At 64.5% G+C, this 27,281-nt stretch overlaps 1 protein-coding gene across 2 annotated transcripts; it reads right to left on the reverse strand.

Moving 5' to 3' along the window:
• Positions 1 to 9,358: 9,358 nt before the first annotated feature.
• On the reverse strand, positions 9,359 to 25,508 carry NCLN (nicalin). Of its 2 annotated transcripts, none has more exons than XM_082736337.1 (15): positions 25,165 to 25,508; positions 21,237 to 21,427; positions 20,355 to 20,499; positions 19,520 to 19,614; positions 16,949 to 17,029; positions 15,128 to 15,231; positions 14,681 to 14,769; positions 14,456 to 14,595; positions 14,127 to 14,305; positions 12,717 to 12,804; positions 12,596 to 12,634; positions 12,356 to 12,516; positions 11,310 to 11,363; positions 11,146 to 11,224; positions 9,359 to 10,969 (listed from the first exon to the last, which is right to left on the reverse strand). In XM_082736337.1, exons 1-15 carry the CDS (start codon positions 25,346 to 25,348, stop codon positions 10,910 to 10,912), a joined length of 1,689 nt encoding a protein of 562 aa, XP_082592463.1. In that variant the 5' UTR covers positions 25,349 to 25,508; the 3' UTR covers positions 9,359 to 10,909. The 2 variants fall into 2 exon arrangements, with proteins under 2 accessions (XP_082592463.1, XP_082592462.1); XM_082736336.1 differs by having other exon boundaries at positions 12,356 to 12,519; positions 25,165 to 25,487.
• Between the last annotated feature and the right edge of the window lie 1,773 nt (positions 25,509 to 27,281).

Raw genomic sequence — 27,281 nt, forward strand, 5'->3', positions numbered from 1 at the left:
GCATGGGCTGTGCCATTTTCCTGGAATGCCATCTCCCATGGCATGGTGCACGGCGGGCTCACTCGTTGGATCCTCACCACTTTCCCTGTCCGTCTTATCTAAAATCACTCAGCCATCATCATCTCCTTTCTCTGGCTTGCTTTTTCCTCCGTGGCATGCATACCCTTTTAACTTAATTCTAATGTGCTACATACTTATTTACTAATTAACCATATAGCTCTTTCCAGGTGTCAGGCTTTATGCTAGGTGCCCAACGCCTAGGGACTCATCCAATCCACACAACCCCCTGGGTGGGTGCAAATAAACAGACGCTTACAGACGTGTTTGGTCGGTGAAGCGTGGGATACTGGATCTTGGGATCACGAGTTCAAGTCCCATGTTGGGGGTAGAGATTACTTAAAAAAAAAATCTTTAGGGGTGCCTGGGTGGCTCAGTGGTTTAAGCCTCTGCCTTCGGCTCAGGTCATGATCTCAGGGTCCTGGGATCGAGTCCCGCATCGGGCTCTCTGCTCAGCAGGGAGCCTGCTTCCTCCTCTCTCTGCCTGCCCCTCTGCCTACTTGTGATCTCTCTCTGTAAAATAAATAAATAAAATCTTTAAAAAAAATCTTTAAAAAACACTTCATGCAAGGGATCCTGGGTGGCTCAGTTGGTTAAGCATCTGACTCTTGGTCTCGGCTCAGGTCATGATCTTAGGGTTCTAGAATAGAGACCCACGTCAGGCTCTGTACCCTGCTTGAAATTCTCTCTCCCTCTGCCCCACCCCTGCTTGCGAGCTCTCTCTCTCTAGAGTGAATACATAAATCTTTTTTAAAAGCCTTTCTAAAAAAATAAATAAAAAGCACTTAATGGGCTATTTAAAAGATCAAAATGCAAAAAATTACAATGAACAGGATACCATAATTTTTAAAAAGATTTTATTTATTTATTTGATAGAGATCACAAGTAGGCAGAGATCACAAGTAGGCAGAGAGGCAGGCAGAGAGAGAGAGGGGGAAGCAGGCTTCCCGCTGAGCAGAGAGCCCGATGCGGGGCTCGATCCCAGGACCCTGGGATCATGACCTGAGCCGAAGGCAGAGGCTTAATTAACCCACTGAGCCACCCAGGCGCCCCCAGGATACCATAATTCTAAATAAACACAGAATTAGTATTACTGAGTTTCCCCATTGCTCAGCATGGCACTGTTACTGGTCCTAGTTTTAATTTTTAATTTGTTTTATTTTTATTTTATTTTATTTTTTAAAAGATTTTATTTATTTGGCTGAGAGAGATCACAAGTAGACAGAGATGCAGGCAGAGAGAGAGAGAGAGGAGGAGGAAGCAGGCTCCCCGCCGAGCAGAGAGCCCGATGCGGGGCTTGATCCCAGGACCCTGAGATCATGACCTGAGCCGAAGGCAGAGGCTTAATTAACCCACTGAGCCACCCAGGTGCCCCAGTTTTATTTTTATTTTAAATTAAAAATTCTGTTTTAAAACAAAAACAGAACCCGTCACAATGCCAAGGTGAGCCAAAACGGAAACTCGGGATCACTGGTTCTATTTAAGGGGTTGACATTTTGTTCAATTATGGATTTGCTGGTCATCCGTGTAGACTTTTTAAAATTGCATTAAAATAATCTTTATCTTGATGACTGGGTTTTTTGGAGCCCCCCCCCCGCCCCCACGCTTAAGCTTTCTCCCCACGTGAGCTCACCCTGGTCCCTCCAGCACAATCCTCAGAGCAACCAAACGTAGGAGGGGGGTACTGTTCCTATACCCGCTCTGCAGAGGGGGAAACTGAGGCTCGGAAAGGTCCAGTCACACAGAGAGGGCTGGAATTGGAGCACAGCCGGCTGACTCTGGAGCCCACCCGCTTCCCACGATCCCACACCGTCTCCCTCACCCTAAGGGTGGCTAAGCCTTGCTTTCCTTATCTGCCAAGTGACACCAAGGAGTGAACAGGGGGCTGTCCTGCATGGATCCCGTGAGCTAACTGGTGAGGCTTCGTGTAGTGCCTGGGACATTCTTAGCACTCAGGGAACCGCTGTTTTCATAATCATCGCCAGTAGCCCCTGTTCAACCGCAGACAGAAGCAGGACGTCATGGACGGGGCAGGACATCAGGGTTGGCTGAGAGGCAGAGGTGGGGTGGGGTGGGGTGGCGGTGAGTCAGGGGTCTCCTCCTACCGCATCCCACCCCTCGGCCCTGCCCAGCCCCTGGTTCTCGGCTCAGCCCCAGGACCGGCTGGTGGAGCAGGGCTGGAGACAGGTTCCGTCTCCATGGAGACCAGAGCACGGCGCCCGAAGCCCTGTGGGCCTCTGATGTGCCAGGAGAGTTGGTGAAAAGGACAAAAATTAAACCCAGCAGGCACCCTGTGAGCTAAAGATGCATTTTCCTCTTGCTTCTACCCACAATGAACTGGCGTGGGGAGGGAAGGGGCTGGAGAGAGCCCAGTCCAGCTCGCGGACAGCCCTGGGGAGCTTAAACTCGGCCACCCACCTTCCGAGCCACGCTCGCCCCCGAAGTTCATCCCCTTCCCCGGGTGGACGCAGCTCAGCCCAGGGCAGGGCGGGAAGAGCAGCCGGTGCATCTGCAGTCCCCACGGCCGCTTCTCTGACTTGCTTCCAGCCAGTGCAGGCGGAACGTGGTCGCCATCGGCATCACGGCAGGGGTCCCGCCGGCTGGGACATCACTGGGGAAGCAGAGGATGTGAGCACAGCCTGCTGCAGGGGGCGGGGGGGGGGGCTCCCAGCAAATCACTCGGCTCACGGGTCTTCAGGGCCCATCCACGCCGCGGCCGGTGTCTCTTCCACCACGAGGATGGACACATTGTGGACGCCTGGGCTGCTGGGAGCGTGGGTATCTGTTCAAGTCCCTGCAATCAGCTTTTTTAGAAGATTCTATTTGTTTGTTTAGAGAGCGAGCGGAGGAGTGAGCACGGGGAGGGCAGGGGGAGGGAGGGAGAGCATCTCAAGCAGACGCCCCGCAGAGTGTGGAGCCCGATGCCCGGCACGATCTCACGACCCCGAGATCGTGATCTGAATCGAAACCAAGCACTGGACTGCCCAACCGAATGAGCCACCCAGTGGCCCTCACCAGCTCTTTAAATACAAAACAAAACAAAGCAAACTTACATAAATTGATCTTAAAGGCTGGGGCGCCTGGGGGACTCAGCGGGTGAAGCCTCTGCCTTCGGCTCAGGCCATGGTCTCAGGGTGCTGGGTTCGAGCCCCGCAGCGGGCTCCCTGTGCAGCGGGGGGCCTGCTTCTCCCTCTGCCCCTCCCCCTGCTTGTGCTCGCTCTCTCTTCCGACAAATAATTAAAGCTTTACCAAATTCATCTTAAAGGCAAAACTACGTTGCTGCCTTAAAAGGGAATGAGGTTGATCAGATCTATGAGATATTAGAAAACTATACTCATCCGTGGGTTTAAACAGGACGCGGACGCTCTCACTCCCGGTTCAGAAGGGCAGCCGGCAGGCATCAGAGGCGCGAAAGACCCCCTGGCTCCCGAGAGACTTTCTCCTGACTCCAGCGGCTCAGCGGGGAGCCTGCTTCCCTCTCTGCCTCTGCCTACTTGTGCTCTCTCTCTCTCTCTCTGACAAATAAATAAATAAATAAAATCTTAAAAAAACAAAAAACAAAAAACTCCTCGTCCCCAAACATGCAGGAGGTGGCCCTGAGCACTGCCCCCGGCCCCTGCGTGGACCCTGAGAACTCCCCCACGTCTGATTGGGGACCTGTCCCTCGAGCACCCAGCAGCGTGCACTTTGGAAACCGTAAGGACACGTCAAGAGGGGGCTGGAAGGCGCCGCAGTAGCTTTCTAAGGGGCGGAGAGCAAAGCCCACAGGAAAACCCCGATGCCAGGCGTGAGGGGGACACCTGCTCGTCTTGCGTCAGCTGGCCAGGGCCGCGTGACCGCCTACGGCAGACTCAGTGGCCGGAAACACGTTCACGGTCTCACGGCTTCCCTGGGCCAGTCCCTGGAGCACAGCGAGCCCCTGGGCTCTCTTCCGAGTCTCACGAAGCTGCAGTCGAGCGGGTGGGCCGGGCGGCGTTCGGAACGCGAGACCCTCGGCCAAGCTCCGGGGCTGCCGTTCCCACGGAGTCGCCCAGCTGCGTCCTCACCACGCGGCCCCCTCCCCGGGCAGCGCCGGGGCCAGCAGGCGACGCGCAGAGAATGTCCATGTGCCCATCTGCGCGTCCTGCCGGCATGTGGAGCCCGCGCCTGCCGAGGCCTGGGACTCTGCATTCCCAACGAGCCTCCGGGGAGGGGCCTCAGGCCTGGGGCGATGTCTGCGCTGTTCCCCACTGGACTTTTCACCGCATGTGAGCATGAAGAGGGCTGAGCCCCAGGAGGAGGAATGAGACATGGCTCCTTGTCCTTTCTGGGTACCTGCCCAGCCCCGTCCCCCGTCGCCTGCTGCCAACATCCCGGCTTTCTGCTGGTGGGGAAATGGCCCGTCTGCGGGCAGGGGCACGGCGGGCGGGTGACGGGCAGCCTCACCTCCTCCCGTTGGACCCCAGTGCCCTTCGGTCCCGCCCCCTCCACACCCCCAGTACCCCCAACCCCCCCCACACAGTGGGCCACAGACCCTGGGTCCGGGGGTGGCCACTTGCCCCACCGGGCCGCTGAATTCTCCCGCTGGGAATCTGAGTGTGAGCAAGAGGAGCCCTTTATGGGGCCGGGCGCGCGCCAGGCTGAACCTGGGAGTCATCGATGTTGGGTTTGTTGTTTTTTTTTTTTTTCCAAGTCAGAATGAGGAAGATGGATAATAAATTCTCTTTTCTGAATGAGCCTGCCCCAGTGTGTTCGTGGACTGGTCATCGGAACCACGCGGGCTCGGAGCCGTAGGATCCTGTGCCTGCAAGTGTCCGCGACGGCAAATCCGACACAGAAGGGGAACCTGCGGCTGCTGGAGGGTGGGGGTGGGGGCAGGGCGTCCCTTGGGGTGATGGAAGATTCTGGAAGTAGGGCTGAGGGAGGCGCGACTCTGTGAGTATACTACACACCACTGCGATGTACCCTTGACATGGGTGAATTTTACGGTCAGTGATTCGGTCTTTATGACGCCGTTTTGTTTTGAATTTAACCTAAAAGCCAGCCCTGTCTCCCATTTGCCGTTCGACCTCAGGGCAAGACCCTTCCCGGGCTTGAATTTCTCTTTTGTCCTCTGTAAACTGGAAGCACAAGTGGGCATTTAATCCAGCAGGTAAACGTAGGAGGGACGGAGGGAGAAGCGCCCCGGCTTGTCGGCCATCAGAGCATCTCGGTTTCGGGCGGGGTTCATGCCCTGGGAATGACACGGCATCTGGGCTGTGACCCCCGACACAGAAGCTGACCCCGATCGTGTGGGCACACTGGGACACTCAGCCTGTGGCCATTGACAGACACCTGACCAGGACCCCAAAAAGGGTCCCGATCGTAAGACACAAAGACGGGGGAGCATTCCAGGGTAGAGGAGGCTAAAGAGACAGGACCCGGAGTGCAGACGTGACCTTGGAATGTTCTTTCCCACGGAGGACGCTGTTGGGGACAACGACCAACGCTTGTCTGTCATTAATCTGTGTCCACTTCTTGAGCGGGGCGAGTGCTCTGTGAGGAGGGAGCGGCGCCCTGCAGTTTAGGAAATACCCCGGGACAAACTTAGGAGTGAGCCCGGTGGGGACAGACAGGGAAAGGGAAAAAGTGATGACACAGACGTGACGCGCTCGCGTTCCCAGAGCACACGGAGAGAGTGAAGAGTTCTTCGGGGCATTCCTGGAACGCTTCCTGGATCTGAAATTATGGCCAAATAACAAGTTAGGAAACAGGGATTTTTCTTAAAGCCCCGGGCGGCGTCCCTTTCTGTCCCTCGAGAGCCCATCTGGTTTGAGCCCCTCTCCCTGCTCCTCCCGGAGGTCTCCGGTCTGGGGGCAGGTGCCAGGCGTGGACGCAGGATGCCCCTTGTGTCCTGGGCCACCGGTGGAGACATTTCTGCGCCCCCTTGGAGCCACGCGTCCTTGAGCGACCCCTGCCACCCCTCCTGGAGGGGTCAGAGTGGCTCTCGGAAGCCAGGAGTGTGTGTTCTTGCCAAAGGACCAGAGGTCCACTCTGCTCTCTGGCAGTGGCCGGTCCCTCCACAATGAAAGAGAGGAAAACCGGAGCGCAGATGGGGGATCACAGGCTGTTCCTGGAAAGAGCTGGGTGGCAAACATTTTGGGTTTGGCAGGGCACAGGGTCCCTACTGCTCAGCTCACCAGCAGCTGCAGGGGAGACATAACCAGGTGGGCGGGCCACGTGCCAATAAAACTTTATTTAGAACCACAAGCAGCAGGCTGGACCAGGTCCGGGCCCTCCCGGTGCTCCGAAAGGCCCCTGTGAAGGACTGTGTGGCGGAAGTTGGGGCAAGCGGTGTGTCCGTCAGCAGGAAATTGGGTGCGTAACTCCAGGCACCTTCTGGGGACAGAATATACCATTCGGTGGCGGAAAGGGTGGTGTATATAAGGAAAACTATAAAAGCCAAGTTAATACAAACCAAGGACAGTATGATGTTTATGCAAAACGTTTAAACCGTACACAGAACAGTCCTGAATACGGTCCGTGTGTTCCTAAGGATGTATGTAAAAACGGTCTTTTAAATTTTTATTTTGTTTTATTTTTTTAAATTTTAAAAAATACTTTATTTATTTATTTGACAGAGATCACAAGTAGGCAGAGAGGCAGGCAGAGAGAGAGGAGGAAGCAGGCTCCCCGCTGAGCAGAGAGCCCGATGCGGGGCTCGATCCCAGGACCCTGGGATCATGACCTGAGCCGAAGGCAGAGGTTTTAACCCACTGAGCCACCCAGGCGCCCCTAAATTTTTATTTTTTAAAAACACGTTAAGTCCTCTCGACCCGCAACATGGGCCTCAAGCTCACAACCTTGAGATCAAGAGACCCACGCCCCACCAGCTGAGCCAGCCAGACACCCCTAAAAGTGTTTTTAAAGAATAAAAAAGGGCCACCTGGGGGGCTCAGTCGGTTCAGTGTCCGATTCTTGATCTCAGCTCAGGTCTTGATCTTAAGGTCATGAGTTCAAGCCCCACACTGGAGAGTATGGGGGGGAAAAAGGAACAGAAAAGACAGAGATGGAGAACAGTGTCTCTGGGGAGAGACAGAGGGGTCTGGAAGGAAGCTCACTTTGTTTTATCGCCTTAAAACACAGACCCCCGGGGAGAGGTCAAAGCCACCCCCTTGGGGTCCTCATGGAGGTCACGGGGCCCTTGCTGGAGCACACCTTGGCCCAAGTCACTTGCTGCCGCTGCCCAGGGCTGATGACATTGAAGTTGAAGCTCACCGGCCCTCATCTTCCTAACCGTCCAGGAGCCACTGACCTTTCCAAATGCAGGTCAGGCCACACGGCTCCTCCCCTTGGCCTACCTCCTCCCCACGGTTCCCCATCACACTGGGTGAGCGGCAAACGCCCTACTAGTTCCCGCCAGCCTCTGCGCGGCCCTCCCCTCTCCCCGACTCCCTCTCCCGCCATGGCTCACTTGGCTCCAGCGACACCCACGAGGCACAGTCCTGCCCCGGGGCCTTTGCACAGGCTATGCCCGATGCCTAGACCGCTATTCCCTAATTTCCACATGGCTTAATCCCTGTCATTCCAATTTCACTCAAAAGCCTCCTGCAGGAGTCTCACTGTCCACACCCCATCTGTTTTCACTTGTTCCCCGTCTTCTCCAGTGGACAGCGGGGCCCCCGCGTATCCCCGGGCCCAGCGTGGCCCCCGGCATGGGGCAGGGGAGGCCAAGGGCAACGAGGCGACGACCGCTCGAGCGCGACTGGGCCGGCCCCGCCCCGGGGTGCTGGTGGGACCACGTGGGCTCGCAGGACACGACACCCCCACACGCATGCCTCTCCCCACACGCCCGCCTCGCCTGCAAAACGCCGTCTCGGTCCAAACGTGGGTTTGGACGGCGTGGGGCCTTTTACAGGACGGCCCGGGATGGTTTCCTCCTCCTGACCGGTTTGGTAATGCTCTCTAGCTGCTTCCGGGGCCCGGCAGGTCACGCACGGGCCGACCGACGGCTCGTGCCAGGGCGAAGGCGGACTCTGGCTCTCGACAGCCGGTGCTAAGGCTCAGCCGTACCCAGAACCACGCGGGAGCCCTGCTCTCCAGATGAGATCCCGCACACCCACCGGCACTGAGCAGCCGGACGGAAAAAGCCCAGCCGGGGTCACCGGTGGCTTGTTTTCCTGGCGTCGAAGTCAGTCAGGGGAACTTTCTGGGTAAAAAGGAAACCTCTGTGTATGTTAACCCGAGCAGGTCTTGGCTGGTTTTCCTTTGGGGAGTTCGACGCAGGGGGCCGACACTGCCTTCCAGCCCAGGGGGTCAGAAGGGAGATGGCCTGAGTAGAGGTGGCTGTGACCCCGGGGGCAGGGGACCCAAGCCGCCCCGCCCCAGGCCCCCAGCCCGCGCACCTTGGTCACCCAGCGCGCTCTGGGAATGCAGAGGCTGCCCACCTCCCCCAGCGGCCAGCCCGGCCCTCAGCCTGCAGCGCGGCCACTGGCGCCCTCCCCGCGGCGGCCACCGGAGGGCGCCCGTGAGCACCCCGCAAGGGGAGCGTCGCACAGCTCACCCCCGGGGTCTCCCTACCGCCTCCCGGAAACCCCAGCAAACCCCGAGACCACGCGGGGTCTGTCCTCCCCCGCACCTACAGCGTAAGCACCGAGGACAGACCTTTCCTTGTTCTGAGTGTCACAGAGCTGGACACACGGTCACTGCCGGAGGACTGACAGATCAGGGTGACCCCGAGAGGGGTAAGCCCCAGATGGGGGTCCTCCCCGTGCAGTGGGCAGGCAGTGGGGGCTCCCAGGCCTGGAGCAGAGCGCCGGACCCCGGACACCCCCTCCACCAACCTTGAGTGACCGCGCCCTGGCCACGACCTCCCTGGAGCCTGGTTTGCGGCTGGGGCGGGCCTTTGCACAGCCTGCTGACCCCGTCCTGGGTGGAAAGTGTTCCCCCAAGTCCATCTCCGCTGGAACATCAGTGCGTGACCTGACCAGGAAGGAGGGTCTGCAGGTGCGATGAGTGGAGAGGACGCGGTGCTGCCCGCAGGTGGGCCCGACACCATGTGGGGGTCCCTACCAGCGAGACAGAGAGAGGCCGCCTCGCAGAGCGTGGAGGCGGAGGCGGGAGCCGAGTGCGCCGAGAAGCCCCACGGCCTCGGAAGGAAGCAGGCCTGCCCGCTCCCTGGCCCCCCGACTTCTGGCCTCCCGCACTGGGAGCAGCACCGTCTGTGGCCCGGCGCGGTCAGGGGACGACGAGCTGGTCTGCACCCCCACCTGGCAGCCAGGGGGCAGGAGGGGGTAGGAACTGCCAGCCCCTGAATGCCAGCCCCGGACAGGACACGCGAGGCTCATCGTTCGATATGGCTTTATTTTCTGATCGTCCAAGTGCGTCCCACACCCAGCCGGAGCCGAAGGACACCCACTCGCCAGCAGCCCGCACGGGGGGCGACGAGCCTACACCAGTCCTCGCGTCCTGCCCCCCAGAGGTGGCCGGGCTGGCTGGGCACTCAGTAAACAGTCTGGGGGAAGACAGGCCACCCAGCAGGGCGGAGAAAGCGACACAGGCAGGAAAGGCTGTGGCTCCCGTGCCGGCCCGCTCCCCTGGCCTGGGGGGCCTGGGGGGCCTGGACGCAGCCCTACCAGGGAGGCCGGGGCTTGCCGAAGGCAGGAGGCTCAGGATGGAGGCGGAGGCGCAGCCCCCAGGAGCTGTCCCCCGCAGTGAGCTGGCTTCTGAGGGCTGGCTGGGGACGCACGGGGGAACCTAGTCCGCTGCTCCTCCAGAGCCTCCGAGAAGGCCTCCCTGGAGGCTCAGGCAGGGCCCAACCCCCTTCTCCCTCACCCTGAACCCCCCGGCACAGAACACCTAATTGATTATATTGCTAATGAATCCGTTCGCCTGGGTCTCCCTGAGATCAGTCTCAGCAGCGCTCGACGGCCCCTCCACACCCCTTCCCTTCCAAGGAGCCTGACTTGTGGGGTTCACGCCTGGACCTTCCTCCCCAGGTCCCAGGCCCCGGGAAAGGCAGCCCTGTGGGGCCCGCAGCTGCACCTTCTCCGGCACAGGCTCTCCCTTGACCCCAAGCCTGGACACCCTCCTGGGGGCCCAGCACACACCCTCCTTTCTGTGAATGAGGCGGCGGAGGCCCAGCGAGCCCGAGGTAAGGGGCAGAGGGGGAGGGGCCTTCTCTCTCCTCCAGGGCCGCCTCCTGCCCCAGGGGCTCCGAAGGTACCCAGGTTCCTGGGGGACAGGCCCCAGCTCCCCGGGGCCCTGCGGGGCGGGGGCAGCAGGCGAACGGCGCGGGAGCCGGACCGGGAGGCCGCGGGTCTTCAGGGCACCAGCGTCCACTGGGGCTCAAGGGAGCCACGTTCCAAGGCCACACCCTGAGGCGGCTGCCCTCGGCCCAGGCCAGTGTGGCGGAACGCGATGCTTCCGAGGGACGGGCCGGAACCTGGGGGTCCTTCTTCAGACAGGACGAGCACCCGCGTCACCAGAGCAGGGGTGGGGGGGCGGGGGGGGGGCCTGCGAAGGCGGCCCCCTGCCCCGCAGCCTGCGGTTCCCGCTCAGCATCACGGCCACGAGGAGGGACGTGGAGGACGTGGGGGGCATCTCCTCGGCCATCCCGCGGCCAGCGAGCCCTGCTCGGGGGCAGCGGGGCCGGGAGCTCATCCGCATACTTGCCCCCAAGTCCAAGGCCGGGGCCCGGGCCCTCCAACAAAAGCTCCTCTGAGGGAGTTCGAGGACAAAAAAGAGAAAGAACCCCCAGGTCCTCCAGAGCAACACAGAAAAGCTCTGTAATTCAGGGCCTCGGCCGCGGAGCCCGGGGTGCAGCCCTGCCCTCCTGCCGGCCGGGAGCGGGGAGGGGCGGCGGGCAGGGGCTCGGCGCCGGCGAGGGGCCGCGTCACTGCGTCTTGGCCTTCACGAGCAGCCTCTGGACTGTTTTGTACAGGAGATCGAAGTGCTGGGGGCGGCGGGGAGGCTCCTGTGAGGCCGGGCCGCCACCGCGAGGAAGGCCCGAGGGCCACCGGGGGGGGGTCGCCTGCTTCTAGGCAGGGTTAGGGCCGAGGACTTGCCTGGCCTGGTTGACCCCCGCAGGGGCCCCGCCTCCCACCCGAGCCTCTACGCGGCAGTGCTCACCTGGACCGCCGTGTAGGCCATCCCGAGGTAGGCGCCGATGCAGACGGCCAGGAGCAGGTCGAAGATGGCGGGCTTGACCCTGGGGGAAGCGGGGCCCCAGAGAGTCGGGGGAGGGTCTGCCGCTGGACCACGCGCCCCGGGCCGTGACCGGGGGCACCACTCACCTGTAGGCGTTCATCACCTGCTTCAGCTGGTCATAGAAGACGAACTCGGGGTCCCTGTGGAGACAGCGTGCTCACCCGGCTGCCCCGCGGCCCGCCGCAGCCCCCAGATGTCCCACCAGCTCAGGAGGGGGAGGCCGCGCGTGTGCCCATCTGTGCGCACGCACGAGGCTATGCGGACCCTCCTGGGGCAAGGACTGGCCTCTACTCCCTGTTGTTTTTTTGGGGTGTCAAATGGTACTCGTTAAAAATGGAAGAGGGGTCGCCGGGGTGGCTCAGTCAGTTGGGTGTCTGACTCTTGGTTTCTGCTCAGGTCACGATCTCAGGGTTGCGAGATCGACCCCTCCATCGGGCTTTGTGCTCAGTGTGGCGTCTGCTTGAGATTCTCTCTCCCTCTGCCTTGCCCCTCCCCCACCGTGTGCATGTACACTCTCCTCTCGAGACAAATAAAATCTTTTAAAAAAAGGACTAGTGTCATTGTGTGAGTCTAGTGGTCCACAGAACGTTACTACCGAGGGGAGATGGTCGGCGTCTGGGTATTGAGAGACCCTGGCTCCACAGCTGGGGGTCCACTCTGAACCTCAGTTTCTTTTTCTGTCCGAGAGTCCGGACTCCCAGGCACGCCACGAGTAGGGAGAAGGCAGAGGGCCAACGAGGTGCCCCAAGCAGTGTGGGCTATCTCCCACCTGTGCACACCTGCAGGTTCCTGCCCTACCACGAGGCCCTGCGGCGCTGGCTCGGCCCGTGGTGGGAGGGGCATAGGCCAGATGGGGGACCCGGGCACAGAAGGACCAGAGAGCGGGTGGTTTAGGGCTGCCCGATGAAATGCAGGACGTTGGTTATGTGCGGATTTCAGATGAAAGACAACTGGCTCCTGGCGTAAGTATATCCCAAATGCTACATGAGATATACTTACACTAAGAACACACTCATTTCCGTGGAACTCCCGTTTAACTGGATCCCTGTACTTCCCATTTTACTCTTTGTCCTCTGCTTTCACCAGCTCGACCTTGCCCCTTGGGGGGCCGGCCGCGCAGCGGCAGACTCACCGCTTGTCGGCCTTGATGTGGTGCGGCTTGACCTCCTTCAGGTAGCGGCTCAGGTAGTGCTCGAGCGTGCTGAGGAACGTGCCGTCCTTGTCCACGAGCTGCGCGGCCCGCGGCTGGTTGGTGAGCCAGTCCATCACCGAGTCCAGCTGCTCCTGCTGGATCTGCTGCGGGGGGGGCCGAGGTCACGGGCACCACCCCCCGCCGCCCCTGCCGCCCCGCCCCGCCCGGCCCCGCCGTTACCATCTGCTCCGTGAAGACCGGCATGTCTGGGGGGGTCCCCTGTGGAGAGAGAAGGGGCGGCCCTGAGTCCGACCCACGGGCTGGGGGGCGCCGGAGCCGGGGGGTACGGGGGGCGCCTCACCTTCTCCGTCAGGTTGTAGATGACGCGGGTCAGGGCCTCCGCGATGAGCCTGGTGTTGCGGGTCAGCGTCTTGGAGTCGACCCGGGACCTTAGCACAGGGGTGGGAAAAACGCGCGTGGGCATCTGGAACCTGCGGCCGCCAAGCTCACCGGCAGAGCACAGCCGTGTCTCCAACGACAACAGGAGACGGGCCGCGGCCTGCTCGGGGGGCGCCCGCTACGCGTCTGCCGGAAGGACCGCGGCCCTGGGCCTGCTTCCTCGCTGCGGATGTGGGGGTGGCTGGGGGACCTCCGTCCGCTGTGGTCGCAGGCAGGGCTGAGGTGATGCCAAGGGGGCGAACGGCACTACCCACGGTCACCCCGACCCAGAACCCAGGAACGGGGCCTGATTTGGAAGCCAGGCGTCCGCGGACATGGTGAGTGCCGGAGCACAGCTCCACATGGGACAGCAGATGTCCTCATGCGAAAGGTGGAGACCATCTGTGACCGCGGGAGCAAAGACTGGGGGACCACAGGCCAGGGGACACCCAGTATAGCTGGCGACACGCAGACCCGGAAAAGGGGCTTGGGTGCAGAACAGAGCCGGCCACTGGTTGCTGCCGGGAGCATGTGAGGGGGCTGGGCCGCCGGGGGGAGCCGGGGGAGCGCTCTCCTCGGCTCTCACTCCCTCCACCCTGGAGCCCCCTTCTCCGGCCCATGCCCCTCAGCTCCAGCATCACCTCCTCCAGGAAGCCGCCCTGATGCCCCAGGAACGGTCCACAGCCCTGCCCACCGCTGCTCTCTCTCTGGGCCTCGCCTGGAGCCAGGCAGCGCCTCCTCCAGGCCCAGCTGCTCACCCGGCAGCAGACACATGCCAGCAGCTGGGCCAGGCCCAAGGGGGCCAGAGAGTGCCCATGGCCAGACCGGCCCAGCCCCAGCCCCACGGCCAGCATAAACCCTGGCCCTGCGGAGCGCTGACACTCCACTGGGAGACACGGACGGGAAATGAAATCCTCCACTGGCAGAAGCCAGAGGAGCCCGGCATCTTGACGAGAGCTAACCCGAGGAAGGAGAGGTGGGGAGGGCTCCGAGGAGGGGTGAGGAGACGGGGCACCTCTCCAGGCCTCCGCGTGGCCGTGCGAAGGCCCAGGGGCAGGAGCCACGGGCTCTGAGCCACAGGGCAGACCGCAGTGCTCGGCATCTGAGGGTCACAGGTGGGGGGGCCAGAAGACCCCAAACCTCTCCCACGTGCCCGTCCCTAGTTGGGGGGGCTCGGTCACCCGCCGCCAGCTCCCCCGACACTGGGCTCAGGCCCGCCGCCCTCCCCACCACCCACGTTCCACTCTGCTCCTTCCAGTGTCTGTCCACGCCGCGGCCCCGCAGAGACCCCCCGTGGTGGCAGACAGAGGGGAGGCCCGGGGGCCGCGCTCACCTCACGTCCATGATGCTGCTGCGCTGGCCGTCGCGGTGGCTCTCCAGGTGGGACAGGGTGAAGGCGGGCAGCCGGCGGATGGCGAAGCGCTCGTGCTCCCAGGCCAGGATGTCCTCCGCCAGGTTGATCTTCTTGTGCACCATGGAGAACCGGACCTCCGGGAACTGGTGGGCAGCCACCTGCGTGCGGGGGCGGTCAGGCTGGCGCTCGCCCCCGCGGTCCCGCCCCGGCTCGGCTCTCGGATGCTCACGGGGCCCGGATAGCCGGGAGCGTCCGAGCCCTGGACCCCACCGCGGCCCCGGGCCAAGCTGCGGCGGGAAGGCACCTACCGCCTCCAGCTCGCGCAGGAAGGCGTGCTGCAGCGTCCCCTCCCGCGGCGGCTTGGACACGTGCAGGTACAGCCGGTCTCCGCGGCCCACGGTGTCCAGGCACAGCACGAAGGCCACGTTGTCCTGGAGCAGACTGGAGTCTGCAGGATGGCAGCATTGGTCGGGTCGGGCGGGGAGCAAGGACCCCGGCACCCCTTCCCCCCAGCTCCCCCAGGGGCCGCTCACCTGTGTGGTCCAGGTTGTCCTCCAGCCACCGCTTCGTGCCCTGGTAGTTGAACTTGCCCCCTCCAGAAGCAAAGAAGAGAAGGTTGTACCTGGCGTGGGGGCAGCAGGGGGTCGGCGGTGAAGGAGAGGGACCAGGACCCCGGCGAGCAGGCGGTCCCCCCGCCGGTACTGAATCCCGACCAGCCCCCAGAGCAGGGTCTCCCCGTCCCAGCATGGTGGGGCCGCACCCCTGCCCCCCACTCCCTCGGAGCCAGGAGCACCCCTAGGGTGGCAACCACAGATGCCCCCAGACAGGACCCTGTGGGCCTGCAGGACAGGATCTGGGCAGGGCTCAGCTCCAGGCCCATGGGGGAGGTCCTGGGAGCAGACCGGACCCTGTTACTCCGGGGTGCGCGACCCCGACAGGCAGCAGCCCGCCCTCCCGGCAGCCCCTCCTGCCGGCCGTACGCAGCGTGCGTGCGCTTGTAGGTGTAGAGCCTGGAGAAGAGGCGGGCGAGCTCCAGCAGCACAGAGATGCCGCTCCCGTTCGAGTCCGCACCATGTGACAGCCACTGCGGGAGACAAGGCCAGTGATGAGCCCCAGGTCCCGCCCGGCACCTCGGGGTCCCCATCGCAGCAGCCAGAGCGGGCCCGGACAGCCCCGCCTCGCCACCAGACGGCTCCCGGCCCAGCCTCCGTCTGGAGTCAGCACCTGCCCCAGGAGCGCAGCACGCGAGGGGTTCGGAGCGGGTTCCCTCCACTGGGACAGACCCCGACCCATCCAGCTCCTACGATCCAAACGTGCCCAACCACGTGGTAAGGGGACTTTGGAACCCTCCCAAGGTCTGGGTCCACACGCCGACATATCACACATCGATTTATTAAAAATTCAGGGTCGTGCACGGGGGGGTCCAGACAGGAGGGCACACGGGTGTGAGTCCACGCGTGACATGCCCTGACCAGGCTTCTCCAGGGACGGGAAGGGGACCGCAGATATGGTGTGACTTCTGATGGGGACAGGGCTTCGTGCAGGGGAGACGGAACCTTCGGGAAGTCAGTGACCATGGTTGCACAAATCTGAGTGTCCCACTAAACTACGCGGTTTAAAGGAACAATTTAGATGTTACGGGGCGCCTGGGTGGCTCGGTGGGTTAAGCCTCTGCCTTCGGCTCAGGTCATGATCGGGTCCTGGGATCGAGCCCCGCATCGGGCTCTCTGCTCAGCGGGGAGCCTACTTCCCCCTCTCTCTCTGCCTGCCTCTTTGCCTGCTTGTGATCTCTCTCTGTCAAATAAATAAATAGAGTCTTTAAAAAAAAAAACAACCTCTGTGGTAGGAGGTAGAAATTGGGACGAATCATTTCGAAGGGCTGCCGGTCGGGCGGACAGGAGAGGACAGGAGGACCAGGCTGAGCCTTCTGCACGGACCGCTGAGGCCCTGGCGTCCCAGGCGGGGTAGCGCTTGGGACAGCCGCACTGTGGGTCCCCTGGTCAGGACCTCAGGCCGCTATTGGCCTGAGGGTGGTTTTCCTTCCAAAACAAGACCTCCTTGAGGAAGAGCAGACACCATTCACGCTCTGGCGTGAGCCCTGACCTCGCCGTGGCGGGGCTCGGAGAGCATGGCCCGGAGGAGGCGGGTTCGCGAGGCTGGCCCTCCGCGGCGTCTGGACCGGACTGCGGGCTCCGGCCAGCCTCGCTGCCAGGGGGCTTGGGTCCCTGGACTGTCTGTGCAGACGCGAGGTTTGGGCTGAGCACCTGCCCCTTCCCCACGTCGGGCTGACGGGCCGCGAGACCGACCCTGCAGAGAACCCGGCGCTGGGTCTCTGCCAGCCCCTGGAGACCATAACCACACACGCACGGTGCTGTCTCGTTTGGAGGGAACCAAGCGTGTCCGGTGGGACACCCCGAGGGAGAGCTCTGGGAGCTCCGGCCTGTGTCCCCCCCCCGCTCCCCCCCCCCCGCTCCCCCCCACACCCAAGGTGAGCTCATTTTGCTTCCTGTCCTCTGTCCTCTGTCCGTACAAACAAGGGCCGTGGGGACGACCATCTGCTGGGCCCTGGGGTCCTCCCGGTACATCCCCGCACCTGGGCCTGGGGACGGACAGGGACACCTGGTGTCGATCCGCGGCCCGGCCTCCTATCTGCCGTGGGACTCTGGCCACGGGAGCTGCCTCCGATTAGCCTGTTTCTGCTTCAGGAGAACACGCGGCCCCAGGGCCCTCCGAGGTTCGGCCAGAGCAGCCAGGCAGGGCGAGCGCGCGCATACGGGGAGGGCGAGCGCGCGCATACGTACAGGGGCCGCTCCGAAGGCGTCGTAGTGAGCCACGATGGCGACGGTCGGCAGGTCGTCTCCGCCCAGCCCGGTCAGCCGGCCCTGCGGAGACACAGTCTGGGAGCGGCTGCCGGCCGGGCCCAAGGCCAGAAGCAGCCCGGGCCACGCTCACAGGTAGGGCAGTGCTCCCGACTCTGCGGACTGTCACGGACGATACGGGAACGAATGGCTGTGCCCACGTGTCCATAAAACTTGATTTGCAGAAATGGTCTAGAGGGCCATGGCCTGCTGCCCCACCCGGAGCCCAGCCCACCCTTCAGCACGGAGCCCCAGGCCCCCGAGGGTGCTGGCAGGACAGGACGGGGCCACAGTCCAGGTCCCGGCGCCCACGGCCCAGCTGGAGTCTCTTCACATAGGGACTGGCCCTCGCTAAAGTCACGTGTGGGACAAGCGAAAACGACCCCCCATCAGCAATGCCTCGGCCTCCACGCCTCCCCCCGTCTGAGAGCTACTCGCGGGGCACAGAGAGGGGGTCCCACAGCACGGCCCAGGGGTCTGTGCCGGCGCACGGCTGAGGCCATCTTCCTGCCTCCCATCGGAGGGCGAGCTCTGCGAAGGCCTTGGCCGTGTCGGAGGGAAGGTGCGAGCCTCCCCGCTGCCGCCGGAGACCCGAAGCCACATGCTGGCTGCGGATCCTAGCGCGAGACTGTGGACGCGCGAGACCGGGGCCACACCTCTGCCTCTAGGGGCTCGGGGCCCCTTTCCCAACAGATGGGCCAAGGCTAGGGCTGGCCGGGTGGCCAGACGTGGCCCGACGTGGCGCAGAGGAGCAGGGGCCAGCCCAGCACCCCCACCCACGCGCCAACAGCAGGGACGCGGAGGGCTCAGGGCGGTGCAGGGGTTTCCAGGAGTAAACGCCAAGGCAGCCAGGCTGGCAGCTGGCGCAGACCCTCTCGTGGCGAGCAGGGTCCCCAGGAGCCAGGCCGGCTCCAGCTGCTACTGACTCCAGCCGACCAGGCCAGCTGCGGCTTGGCCCGACCCGACCTTCGGGAGCCTGACTACGAGGCCTCTGGTCCCTGGGGCCTTCCCTGCCCAGACCGCCACAGTCCCTCACACAGCGGGAAGAGAAGGATTCCTCCTAGGTTCACTGACGGCATAGGCGCTGCGGTGGCCTCCCCACATCCTGGATGGGCCCGACCAGCTGCACGGACCCGCCCGCCCTCCTCCTGCACCCGGTCTGTGCAGGGCAGCCCAGGAAACCCTGGGCCGGGCACGGTCCTAACTGCCATAGGCCTGCAACCTGGACGTCCCCGAGGGCCCCTGCACATGCCAGATGGGGCCACTAGGGGACGGGGCTGCTAGCGGGCGGCACCCACTGTCCTGCCAGAGCCCTTCTCCACTGTGTCTAAGTGCCCGTTTGCTGCCCTCAGACCTCCGCACCTGCCAGTGAGGCCTTCACGGAAGGAGGGGCACCTTGCCCGCTGCCGCCGCTGGCACACGGGGCAGCTCAGAAGGCGCTCATGGAGAGGCGGACTCAGTCCTGGACAGGGAGGCCGCGAGCCTGGGTCTGCCCGAGTCCCACCTGCGCCGACACTAGGTGGGAGCAGAGCAGCCAGCACCATCAGGCGTGAGCCACCCGGCCGGGGTCCTGCACACTCCCTGACGTGCGCTCGCGGAGAGTCCCTGTGCTCCAGAACCCTGGTTAGGCTCCAAGGACACGACAGAGGCCGCGATGTGCGGTCTCAGCGCCTCTGGCACTCGGGCTGACGGGAAAGAAACAGACGACACGCGGCTTCCCGACGCGCCAGGTGGGACCGTCACTCGAGAAAGTGAAGCCACAGCAGGTCCAGCGCAGGGCTCCGGGCCCAGGCGTGTACAAAGGCCTTGCCTGGAGGGCTCCCACAGGGCAGGCCGCCCCCGCTCCAGACTCGGGCACACGGGCACGAGCAGGCTGGCGGGCCGCCACCGAGTACTCGTCCCTCGCCCCCTAGCCCTGCGCCTCCATGGCCGGGGAGACCCTGTCACCGGTGTGCGGACACGACAGACGGGAGGACAGCTCGGAGCAGACACTGCGCACCCCACGGTGTTCCGCTCCCCGCCCTCCCCCGCCCGGGGCGTACCCCACCGCCGGCCTGCTGTCCGCCCCCCTCCCCAGGTGCACAGGGGACAGAGAGCGGCAGAGTCGGGGACACCTGTGCCCTCGACACTTGTTACACCGCCACCGGGCGTGAGGGCAGGCTCGGCTCCTTCACGTCTGGCTCGCGGCTTGAACCCGCTACTTCCCCACCCAGAGCTCTGAACAACAGGGGGTGTGCGGCCCCAGAAAGTTCCTAGGAATGCAACACTGGGAACGCTGTAACATGACGAGAAGGGGCAGCCCCCGTGCGAGGGAAACCTCTCTGCCAGGCACGGACCACCGGCGCAAAGGCCCCTGAGGCAGGACGAGGAGGCTTGACGTGCGGCGGGGCTGGTGGGAGACCGGGCCAATGTCCCGATCAGAGGTTCCCCCCGGGGGGAGGCGTGGGGGTCAGCTCAGGGAGCCCGGTGCCCCCCTCCCCAGGTCTCCGTGTGGCAGGCAGGGCCGGCACTCACCTCCACACTGGTGATGAGCCAGTCACTCACGGCCTTGCTCTGCACCCCGCTAGTGACCATCTGGAAGCCGTTGGCCGTGGCGGTGTGGAGCAGCACTGAGGACAGGTGGGGGAGGTCAGCCCGTGCTGGGGCTTCCGGGGCCCGAGCCGGCCTCCCCGCGGCCCCCACGCCTCAGACGGTAGGGGTCCGGTCTAAGCCCCGCTGTATGCAGAACCGACCCCGTGACCTGGGGCACAACTTGAGACCGCGCCCGGGGAAGGGCCCGGCGTCCGGCGCCAGAGCTGCTGCGCCCACCGCGCAGCCCCAGGCTGGCCGGCAGGGGGGACTCCGAGCGCCGCCGTCCGGTGCCGCCCGCCGCTCTGGGCCGTTTCTTCGACTGCTTCTGCCAGCGCATTCCCCACAGCCACCCGCCCCTGCGCCAAGCTCCCGGACGTCCCCGGTCCCCGGAGCAGAAGAAACCTGTGTCCTCCTCTCCCCGAGGACACGGCTGTCCCGACGGGCTCCAGCATGACGGGACGCCCTGTCCTCAGCAGGTAGAACAACCAAAACCCACCGGACGCCCACAGGTTCGACAAGCCGGAGGCCGGCGGGGACAGCCCTCCCTTCAAAGGAGCATTTCTCAAGCTGCTGTTCGCATGGAATCAGCAGCGGTGGGGGACTGGGGGCCGGAAACCGCACAGCCTTGGCTGCAGCCCCGAGACAGGGGCGGGGCGGGCCAGGGTCGGGCCCGCTGACCCGCATGGCTGGGTACCGCGCCACGTGCTCGCCGGGAGAGGGGACCCCAGAAGCGGCCTGGTGTGGCCACAGCCCGCCCGCTCCTGCAGCCGGGGCCTACCTTCGGCGGCAGAGGCAGAGCCCTGGGCGGCGGACGCGGCCTGCGTCTGCTCGTAGATGGACAGCAAGGCCTCGTCCTCCACAGCGAAGTAGACAGGAACCACGGTCTCCATGGCCAGCATCTCTGGCTCGGTCTCCATGAATTGCTGGGGAAGAGATACCCGTTTAGGGGGCTCCGAGGCTGGGCAAGAGGCTGCCCAGGGGCCTGTCCCCAGGGTGCGGGCACACCTCCTCCGCAGTTGGCCAACAGGGCCAGGATTGTGCTGGAAAACAGGACAGGAGGGACGGGTGAGGCGGCACGCCCACCGCCCCAGGCGGGACCCATCAGGGAACAAGCAGGTCGGGAGATCGGACGAGGGCCCAGCCAGGTCAGGGTCAGACCTGGTGTCCCCGTGGGCTGCTCCCAGCCCCACCGCCTGTCACACCCGTCGCTGTGGGCAGATGACAGACACCGGCACCCTGGTCTGATGGCACGGACCCCCACCAGCGATGGGCACACGGTGCCCGGCACCGAACAGGACGTCGGTGAGCATGAAGGCCCCTCCACCACCCGCCACCTGCTCGTCGGCCACAGCGTCTTCATCCGAGCTGACTCTCGGGTCCTGTTAGGATACCCTCTGCCCCGGGCACTGTGGCCATTGGGCAGGTCACTCTGTGGGTGTCCTGGGTGCTGGGGGAACTGAGCAGCGCCCCCAGCCCCACCCACGGGATGCCAGGAGCTCCCCAACCCCTGTGTGCACAGATGGGCCCAGACCCGGCCGGTGGCCCTCGGGGACAGGATCCGTCTGGACGGGAGGGGGTGATGACCAGGGCCGCGCCCAGGGCCTCCACCCACCCCCAGCCCCGCGCCCTTCCTCCAGCCGCAGGCGGGGCGGACACTCACCCGGATGACGTCCTGCGGCACGGCGGCCATGGCACGCGGCAGGATGATGACCACGGCGCCCGCCGACTGCCGCAGGGCCTTCTGGTACCGCCCGTAGGAGAAGTCCAGCAGCCGCATGAGCACGCAGCGGCGGCTCAGCACGTCCGCGTCGATGGTGCGGGCCTCCGTGTTGAGCACCGCGTTCCGCGTGCCTGCGGGAGGGCAGGGAGGGCCTCCCTCAGTGGGGCACCGGGACCCCCAGCCGAAGACCACCACGGCCACCACGGCCGGCCCCTCACTGCCTAGCGGTGCAGGGTCCACTCCAACCCCGGTGAGTCGCGACCCCCTCCCCGGGCACTGTGGGGGTCCGGGCAGCATCCCCCACGTGCTTGGTCCCGCCGGCAGCTCTCCCCGGCGCGACTACCACAGATGTCCCCAGACGTCACCCAGGGTCCCCTGGGATAGTATTACCCCGGGCGGGAGCCCCTGCTCCACATCCCCACGGCTGAAGAAAGCTCCAGAAAATCAGGAAGAGAGCTCCAGCCCGAGTTCCTGGGGAACCGGACCCCGCCCCCGCCCCCCGCCGCCCACTGCCATGGGGTCTGCAGTTTGGGATGCGGACAACAAGCCCTCAAAAGAAAGACGCAGAGAAGAGGTCCCGCTCCCTGAGAGGAGCTCGGGCCGGCGGTCCTGGAGGTCAAGGCTGTAGGGGGGAGGCAGCGCCCATCCACACAGATGAGGCCCTACACAAGGTCACCAAGGGGCCCCCTCAGGTCCCCGCCTCTGCTTTCCAGGAAGGTGCCAGGCAGGCGGGAGGGTGGTGTGGGGCTGGGCAGGGGCAGGGGCAGGCCATCTCAGGAGCGGGTGGGCCACGGGTCCCAGGGCTGGAGGGCGTGGTCCCTGCCTCTCGCCTCCCAGCCCTCCAGGGGCCTCTTCTCTGAGGCCGCTTTGGCCGTGAGAGCCCCGGAGGGCTGAGCAGGGAGAGTGCGGCAGACCTTCAGGCCGTCCTTGAAGCTCCTGGAATGCCGGGAAGCCAGCTCCCAGGGCCCCACCTGTCCCGCCGCTCCGCGTCCCAGAGGCGCTCCCGATCAGCGGGGGTGTGGACAGGGAGGGCCACCCGCAGGGCCTACTGTGTGCGTCCTCCGCCGGGTGCCCCTGCAGGGCCGGAGTGCAGCCTCAGCTGTCCAGAGGAAGCCAGGGAGAGGCAAGTGGGGGGAGGGCAGAGCTGGGTGGACGTGGGTCCCTCAGGGCCGAGACCCTCTCGTGCTGCTGGGAAGCTGCAGCCCGCGCCCCGTCCGGACAGGAAGAGGCAGGCTGGGCAGACGCCACAGGGCAGGGCACCAGGCACCCGGACAGAAGTCCCCCTTCTCTCCACAGGACCAGACCTGAGCAGGGGTGGGGCGCTGCTCCGCCGAGGACCACCTTGCTCTCACCCCACACGGGCTTGGTCTCAACGGCCTGAGACGCAGGCCAGCCAGTGGGAGAGGCCACGTGCCAGCAAAGCTTTATTCACAACAACAGGGGGGACGAGGCGAACGCGGGTGCTGGGGGGCCCTGCCTTAGCCCAGGGGATCCGGTGAGACCGCGAGGAGCTGCCGCTCTGTGCAGCCCGGGCACCCGGGAGGGCCAGAGTCTGCCGGGCGGAGGCGGGAGCGCTGAGGTCACGCCCCACGGCCTTGCACCCGCGGATTACCCTTGGCCCCGCTCACCCCGCGGCACAGAGCACACCCTCTTCTTCCCAGCAGCCAGTCGGCCTGCATTTCTCAAGAGTGAACAGGAAGTTAGGAAAGAAGAGAGACCCAGAGCAGGGGTTGCACCAGGGGGCGGGGAGCCTGCAGGCACCGAGAGGGGAGCCCGCAATCACGATGACCCAGCAGAGCTGCTCTCGGGGACAACGCCATCCGGGAGAGGCCAGGGCTCCCCTGAGCCCCACTAGGGGCTCCGCCTCCAACCACCCACCTCCCCCATGGGCAACGGCACCCCCTCGGCTTCTCCCCAGGTGAACGTGCCTGCTGTGCCTGGCCCAGGGCCGGGAGGTGTGAGCTGCACGTGGAGAGCCGGGCCATGGGCAGCCCTTGGCTGGGGCAGGTGGGCCTCCGCCCCCAGGCCCTGTGCGCGCCCCCAGAGCCCAAGGTCTTCACAGACGCAGCGCGTGAGACAGGCTGCCCCGGGGCTTCTCGCTCGGAGCAAGGGACCAGGACACGCAGGCGAACATGTCAAGTCACAGAAAGGAATGGGAGGGCACCCCAGGGTTGGGGACAATGGACCCAGGGAAGGGAGGACAAGGAAGAGAAAGCAGTATGGAAACCAGCTCGGATCCCGAGAAATGGGTTATCTCAAGTCCTGGGACCTGGGCCTTGGGGAGGGAGATTCCTCTGGGAAACCCACAAAGGTCTAGACCAGGACGGCAGCCACTGGCCACACCGGGCGACTTCAGCTCGTCGCAACCACCCAGCACTCGAAACTTCAGCTCCCGCATTAGCACACATCCACCACCCCAGAAAGTTCCACCAGACGCCGCTGGTAAAGACCCTCACCCAGGAGAACGGGAAACACCCCGTGAAAACGGGCCCACGACATCAGGGGCTCCTGGTCCTCCCTCCCACCCCTCCAGAGCCTGCGTCCTCAGGTTCCAGGGCATCACTCACCCATGGTCGGCCCCGTGGCGCTGTGGGCATGCAGGGCCCGGTGGGTCACTGTGGGGGGCATCCTGGGTGCTGTGGCATCCCTGGCTCCCACCCACTCAACGCCAGGACCCACCCCCAACTTGTGACAACCATGAAGTCGTCACCCGATGACCGACCACGGGGTTGACAACCACTGCTCTCAACAGCCACGGCCTTTGGGGTGAGGAGGGACGTGAGGGGAGGTCTGGACCTGCCTCCAGGGACGGGGGCTCCCCAAGGACTTGGCTGGGGGTCCACAGGGCTCAGGCTGAGCGTGAGATGTTCTAACAGGAGGGCGCCGTCCGAGAGCAGATGGGCTCGGAGCAGAGACCGGGGACCGGGGAGGGGGCTCCCTTCTCGCAGGGACCTGAGGCCGCAAGCTGGAAAAGCCGGAGGCCAGCAGGTCGGCCAACACCAGATACAGCTACGGGGGTCAGAATCCAGGCGCAGGGGCTGGGATCAGGACCTGGACGGCAGACGGGACTGGAGGGGACATTCGTGCTGGATCCAGGCCCGGGGGGGGGGGGGGGGGGCTGAGGGAGAGGACAGAAGGGCCAGAGGCGATCCAGGACTCCCGGGGAGAGGGAGCGCGCGGGACCCGGAGGCCGAGACCAGGGGGTGGGTGTGCACCGAAGGAAAGGTCCACACGCAGGGTCCGAGGACCCCCAAGAGCCCACAGGCACGGGGACTAAAATGGGCCACGGGTGCCTGGCTCGTGAGGTGGGCACAGAGGGCAGGGAGCCTGGAAAGGTGGGCCTCGCCGGGAGCCAGGCCCGGTGAGCGATCAGAGCTCTGAGCCCCCGACCGCGGAACACCCGCACTGAACAGAACGGCCCGGGGTGCCCCAGGGGGCCGAGGACGGTCAGGGCTGGCGGGACCTGCCCACCGGCTGCCTCCGCCTGGCAGGAACTAAGCGAGGAGGCTGGCCTCCAGCCGGGCTCGCCGAGGGGGAGCTCGGGGCTCGGGGGCACGACCCGGCGAGGACGGACGCCGGTGGCGCGCGGGAAGGGGGCCTGGGCAGTGCGCCTCCGGCCCGGCTGCGCATCGGACAGAGGGGACGAGGCCCGGAGCAGAGCGGGAGCGTGGCCGGGGGGTCGCAGCGCGGGGATCCGGGGCGCGCCGCCCTGTCCGGCGCGGGGGCTGCGGGGCAGCGCCGGGGGCGCCGAGAGCCGGGCGCGTGGCGGGGCGCGGGCACGCAGGTGAGTCGGCGGGGCTCGGCGGGGCTGCAGCCGGGCCGGCGGGCGCGGCGCGTCCCGGGGCCCGCGGGGGCCGGCCGCACGCACCGTAGGGCTGGCCCTGCAGGTCGTACTGCTGCATGCGGTAGACGGTGAACTCGTGCGCCGCGTCGGCCGCGGGCAGCGGCGGCGCCACGAGCAGCAGCACGGCGGGCAGGAAGACGATGAAGCCGAGCGGCAGGCACGACGCCTTCAGCATGTTCTCCAGCACCTCGCCCGCTTCTTCCAGCATCCTGGCCGGCGGCGGGGCCGCGCGGGGCGGCGGCGGGCACGGGACGGCGGCGGCGGCGGCGGCGGCGGCTCCCGCGGACTCACCTCAGCATGGGTAGCCGCCGGGGTCCTGCGGGCGCCGCGCCGGGCAGCCCGCGCCTGCTCCGGGGTCCTGCGGGCACCGCCCCGGGCAGCCCCGCCCGCCGCGCTGCCTCCCGGGAGTCGTAGTCCTCCGGGCGCGCGCGGTGCCTCCTGGGAGTGGTAGGCCCGCGGGGTTCCTTCCCTGTGGAGGACGCTGTGAAGGACCGTATGGCTAAACCTGAGGATGAAGTTTCACGTAACACGCGAGTCAGAAAAATACGGAGACTTTAAGGCAACTATTTGGAGTGGGACTTTCTCAAAAGCTGTCTTTGTGGCGGGGGAGGCCGGGGGGGGCGGGACGAGAGGTGGAGGCAGGACGTAACCTTGCGACCCGGAAGGAAGTTGGAATGAGAGCCGAGTGGGGCCAGCCTGGGGCGCGCAGTCTCCTGGGAATTGTAGTCCGGTGACGCGGCGCAGGGGCTCCTGGGAGCTGTAGTCTTCCTGGCCGAAGTCAGAAATCCCTTAAAACTCCCAAGGAACGTAGATGCTGAACTCCACGAGGGCAAAGACTTTTGTCGGCTTCCTGCGTTCGTGTACCCCCAGAACCCAGTGCGAGGCCTGGCACGCAGTGAGTGGGTTGTAGCGTTTTTGGAAGAATGAATGAAAGAAGAATAAAGAAATCATGATAGACGTTTCCTAAAGGGATGGCGCGGTGGGTTATGGGACTTGTAGTCTGGCGCGTGGCGTTGGGGAAGGGGCTGGTGATCGGCTTCCTCCTACCCGTGTATACCTAAGGTTCACTCGCATTTGGGGCGTAGGCATAGTAGGAAATAAATTTCGCTGCTCATCAGAAATGCACATTTAACTGGGGGTCCCAAACTTCTATTTTCGAATCTGGCAACCCGAGAACCCGCTGTGTTCTGCCCAGGGGTCGGAAGGAGCGTCAGTAACGCACCCCCCTCCTCCCGATGGGAAGACTGAGGCCAGGGCGTGCAGAACGCGAAAACCCCGGTGAGCTGACGTCCAGCCTCCAATACGGCCGCCTCCCTAATGTCCCAAGTGCGAGGTGGCGCCGACTCGCAGCATTTTGGATTCAGGTCCCTGTGCCTCCCCCCTCCCCGGCTGTGTGACCTTGGGCAGATGGCTGCACCTCTCACAGCTCCGTTTCCCGGCTGGTGCATAGGATGACAAATAATCCCACACCCTCCGTAACGCCTTACTGAAATGACCTCTGGCTGCTTGTCACCCCCAGCAGAGTGCGACCTTTGTGGGAGCAGGTAGCAAGCTGTGGACAGGCGCAACCGCTGCACGGAGGAGAGCCTGGCAGACGGTGGTTCAGTGAATGAGCGAGCCCACCCCTCCGAGTCCTGTCTCGCCCAGGGAGCTCCTGGGCCTGGGGGAGTCGGGGTGGCCTGGCCGGTGGGGAGGTGGGGGGTGGGGGGAGGACCAGAACTCATTCTGGCCCGTGTTCTCTTCACACCTGTTCCTTCTGCCCGCGCACTGGTTCTTCCAGGCCAGGCTATGAGCGCACAAGGTCTGCACACGCTCACCCGGAGACAGCCCGAGAAAGGAGCCTGACCTGGCTCAGCTCACAGGGTGCGGGCCCTAGAGCTGCGTGTGCTTCCTCCTCCCTGGCGTCCAAGTTCTTCTGTCTGGAGAGCGGAGAGATTCAACGAATCCCTAACTGGCAGGGATGAAGAAGTCACCAGCCTGCCGTGGCCACCTTGAATCCCAGTGTTGCCCCTTCCTTGCTGTGTGACCTTGGGTCAGTTACCTAATCTCCCTGGTCCTCAGTCTCTCCATCTGTAAAATGGAGTTAATGGCGGTATCTTCCTCCTAGCGGATTACAGAGGAGGAAATGAATTAATACCGAA

Source organism: Mustela nivalis, assembly GCF_964662115.1.
Source record: "Mustela nivalis genome assembly, chromosome: 1".
NCBI classification, from domain to species: domain Eukaryota; kingdom Metazoa; phylum Chordata; class Mammalia; order Carnivora; family Mustelidae; genus Mustela; species Mustela nivalis.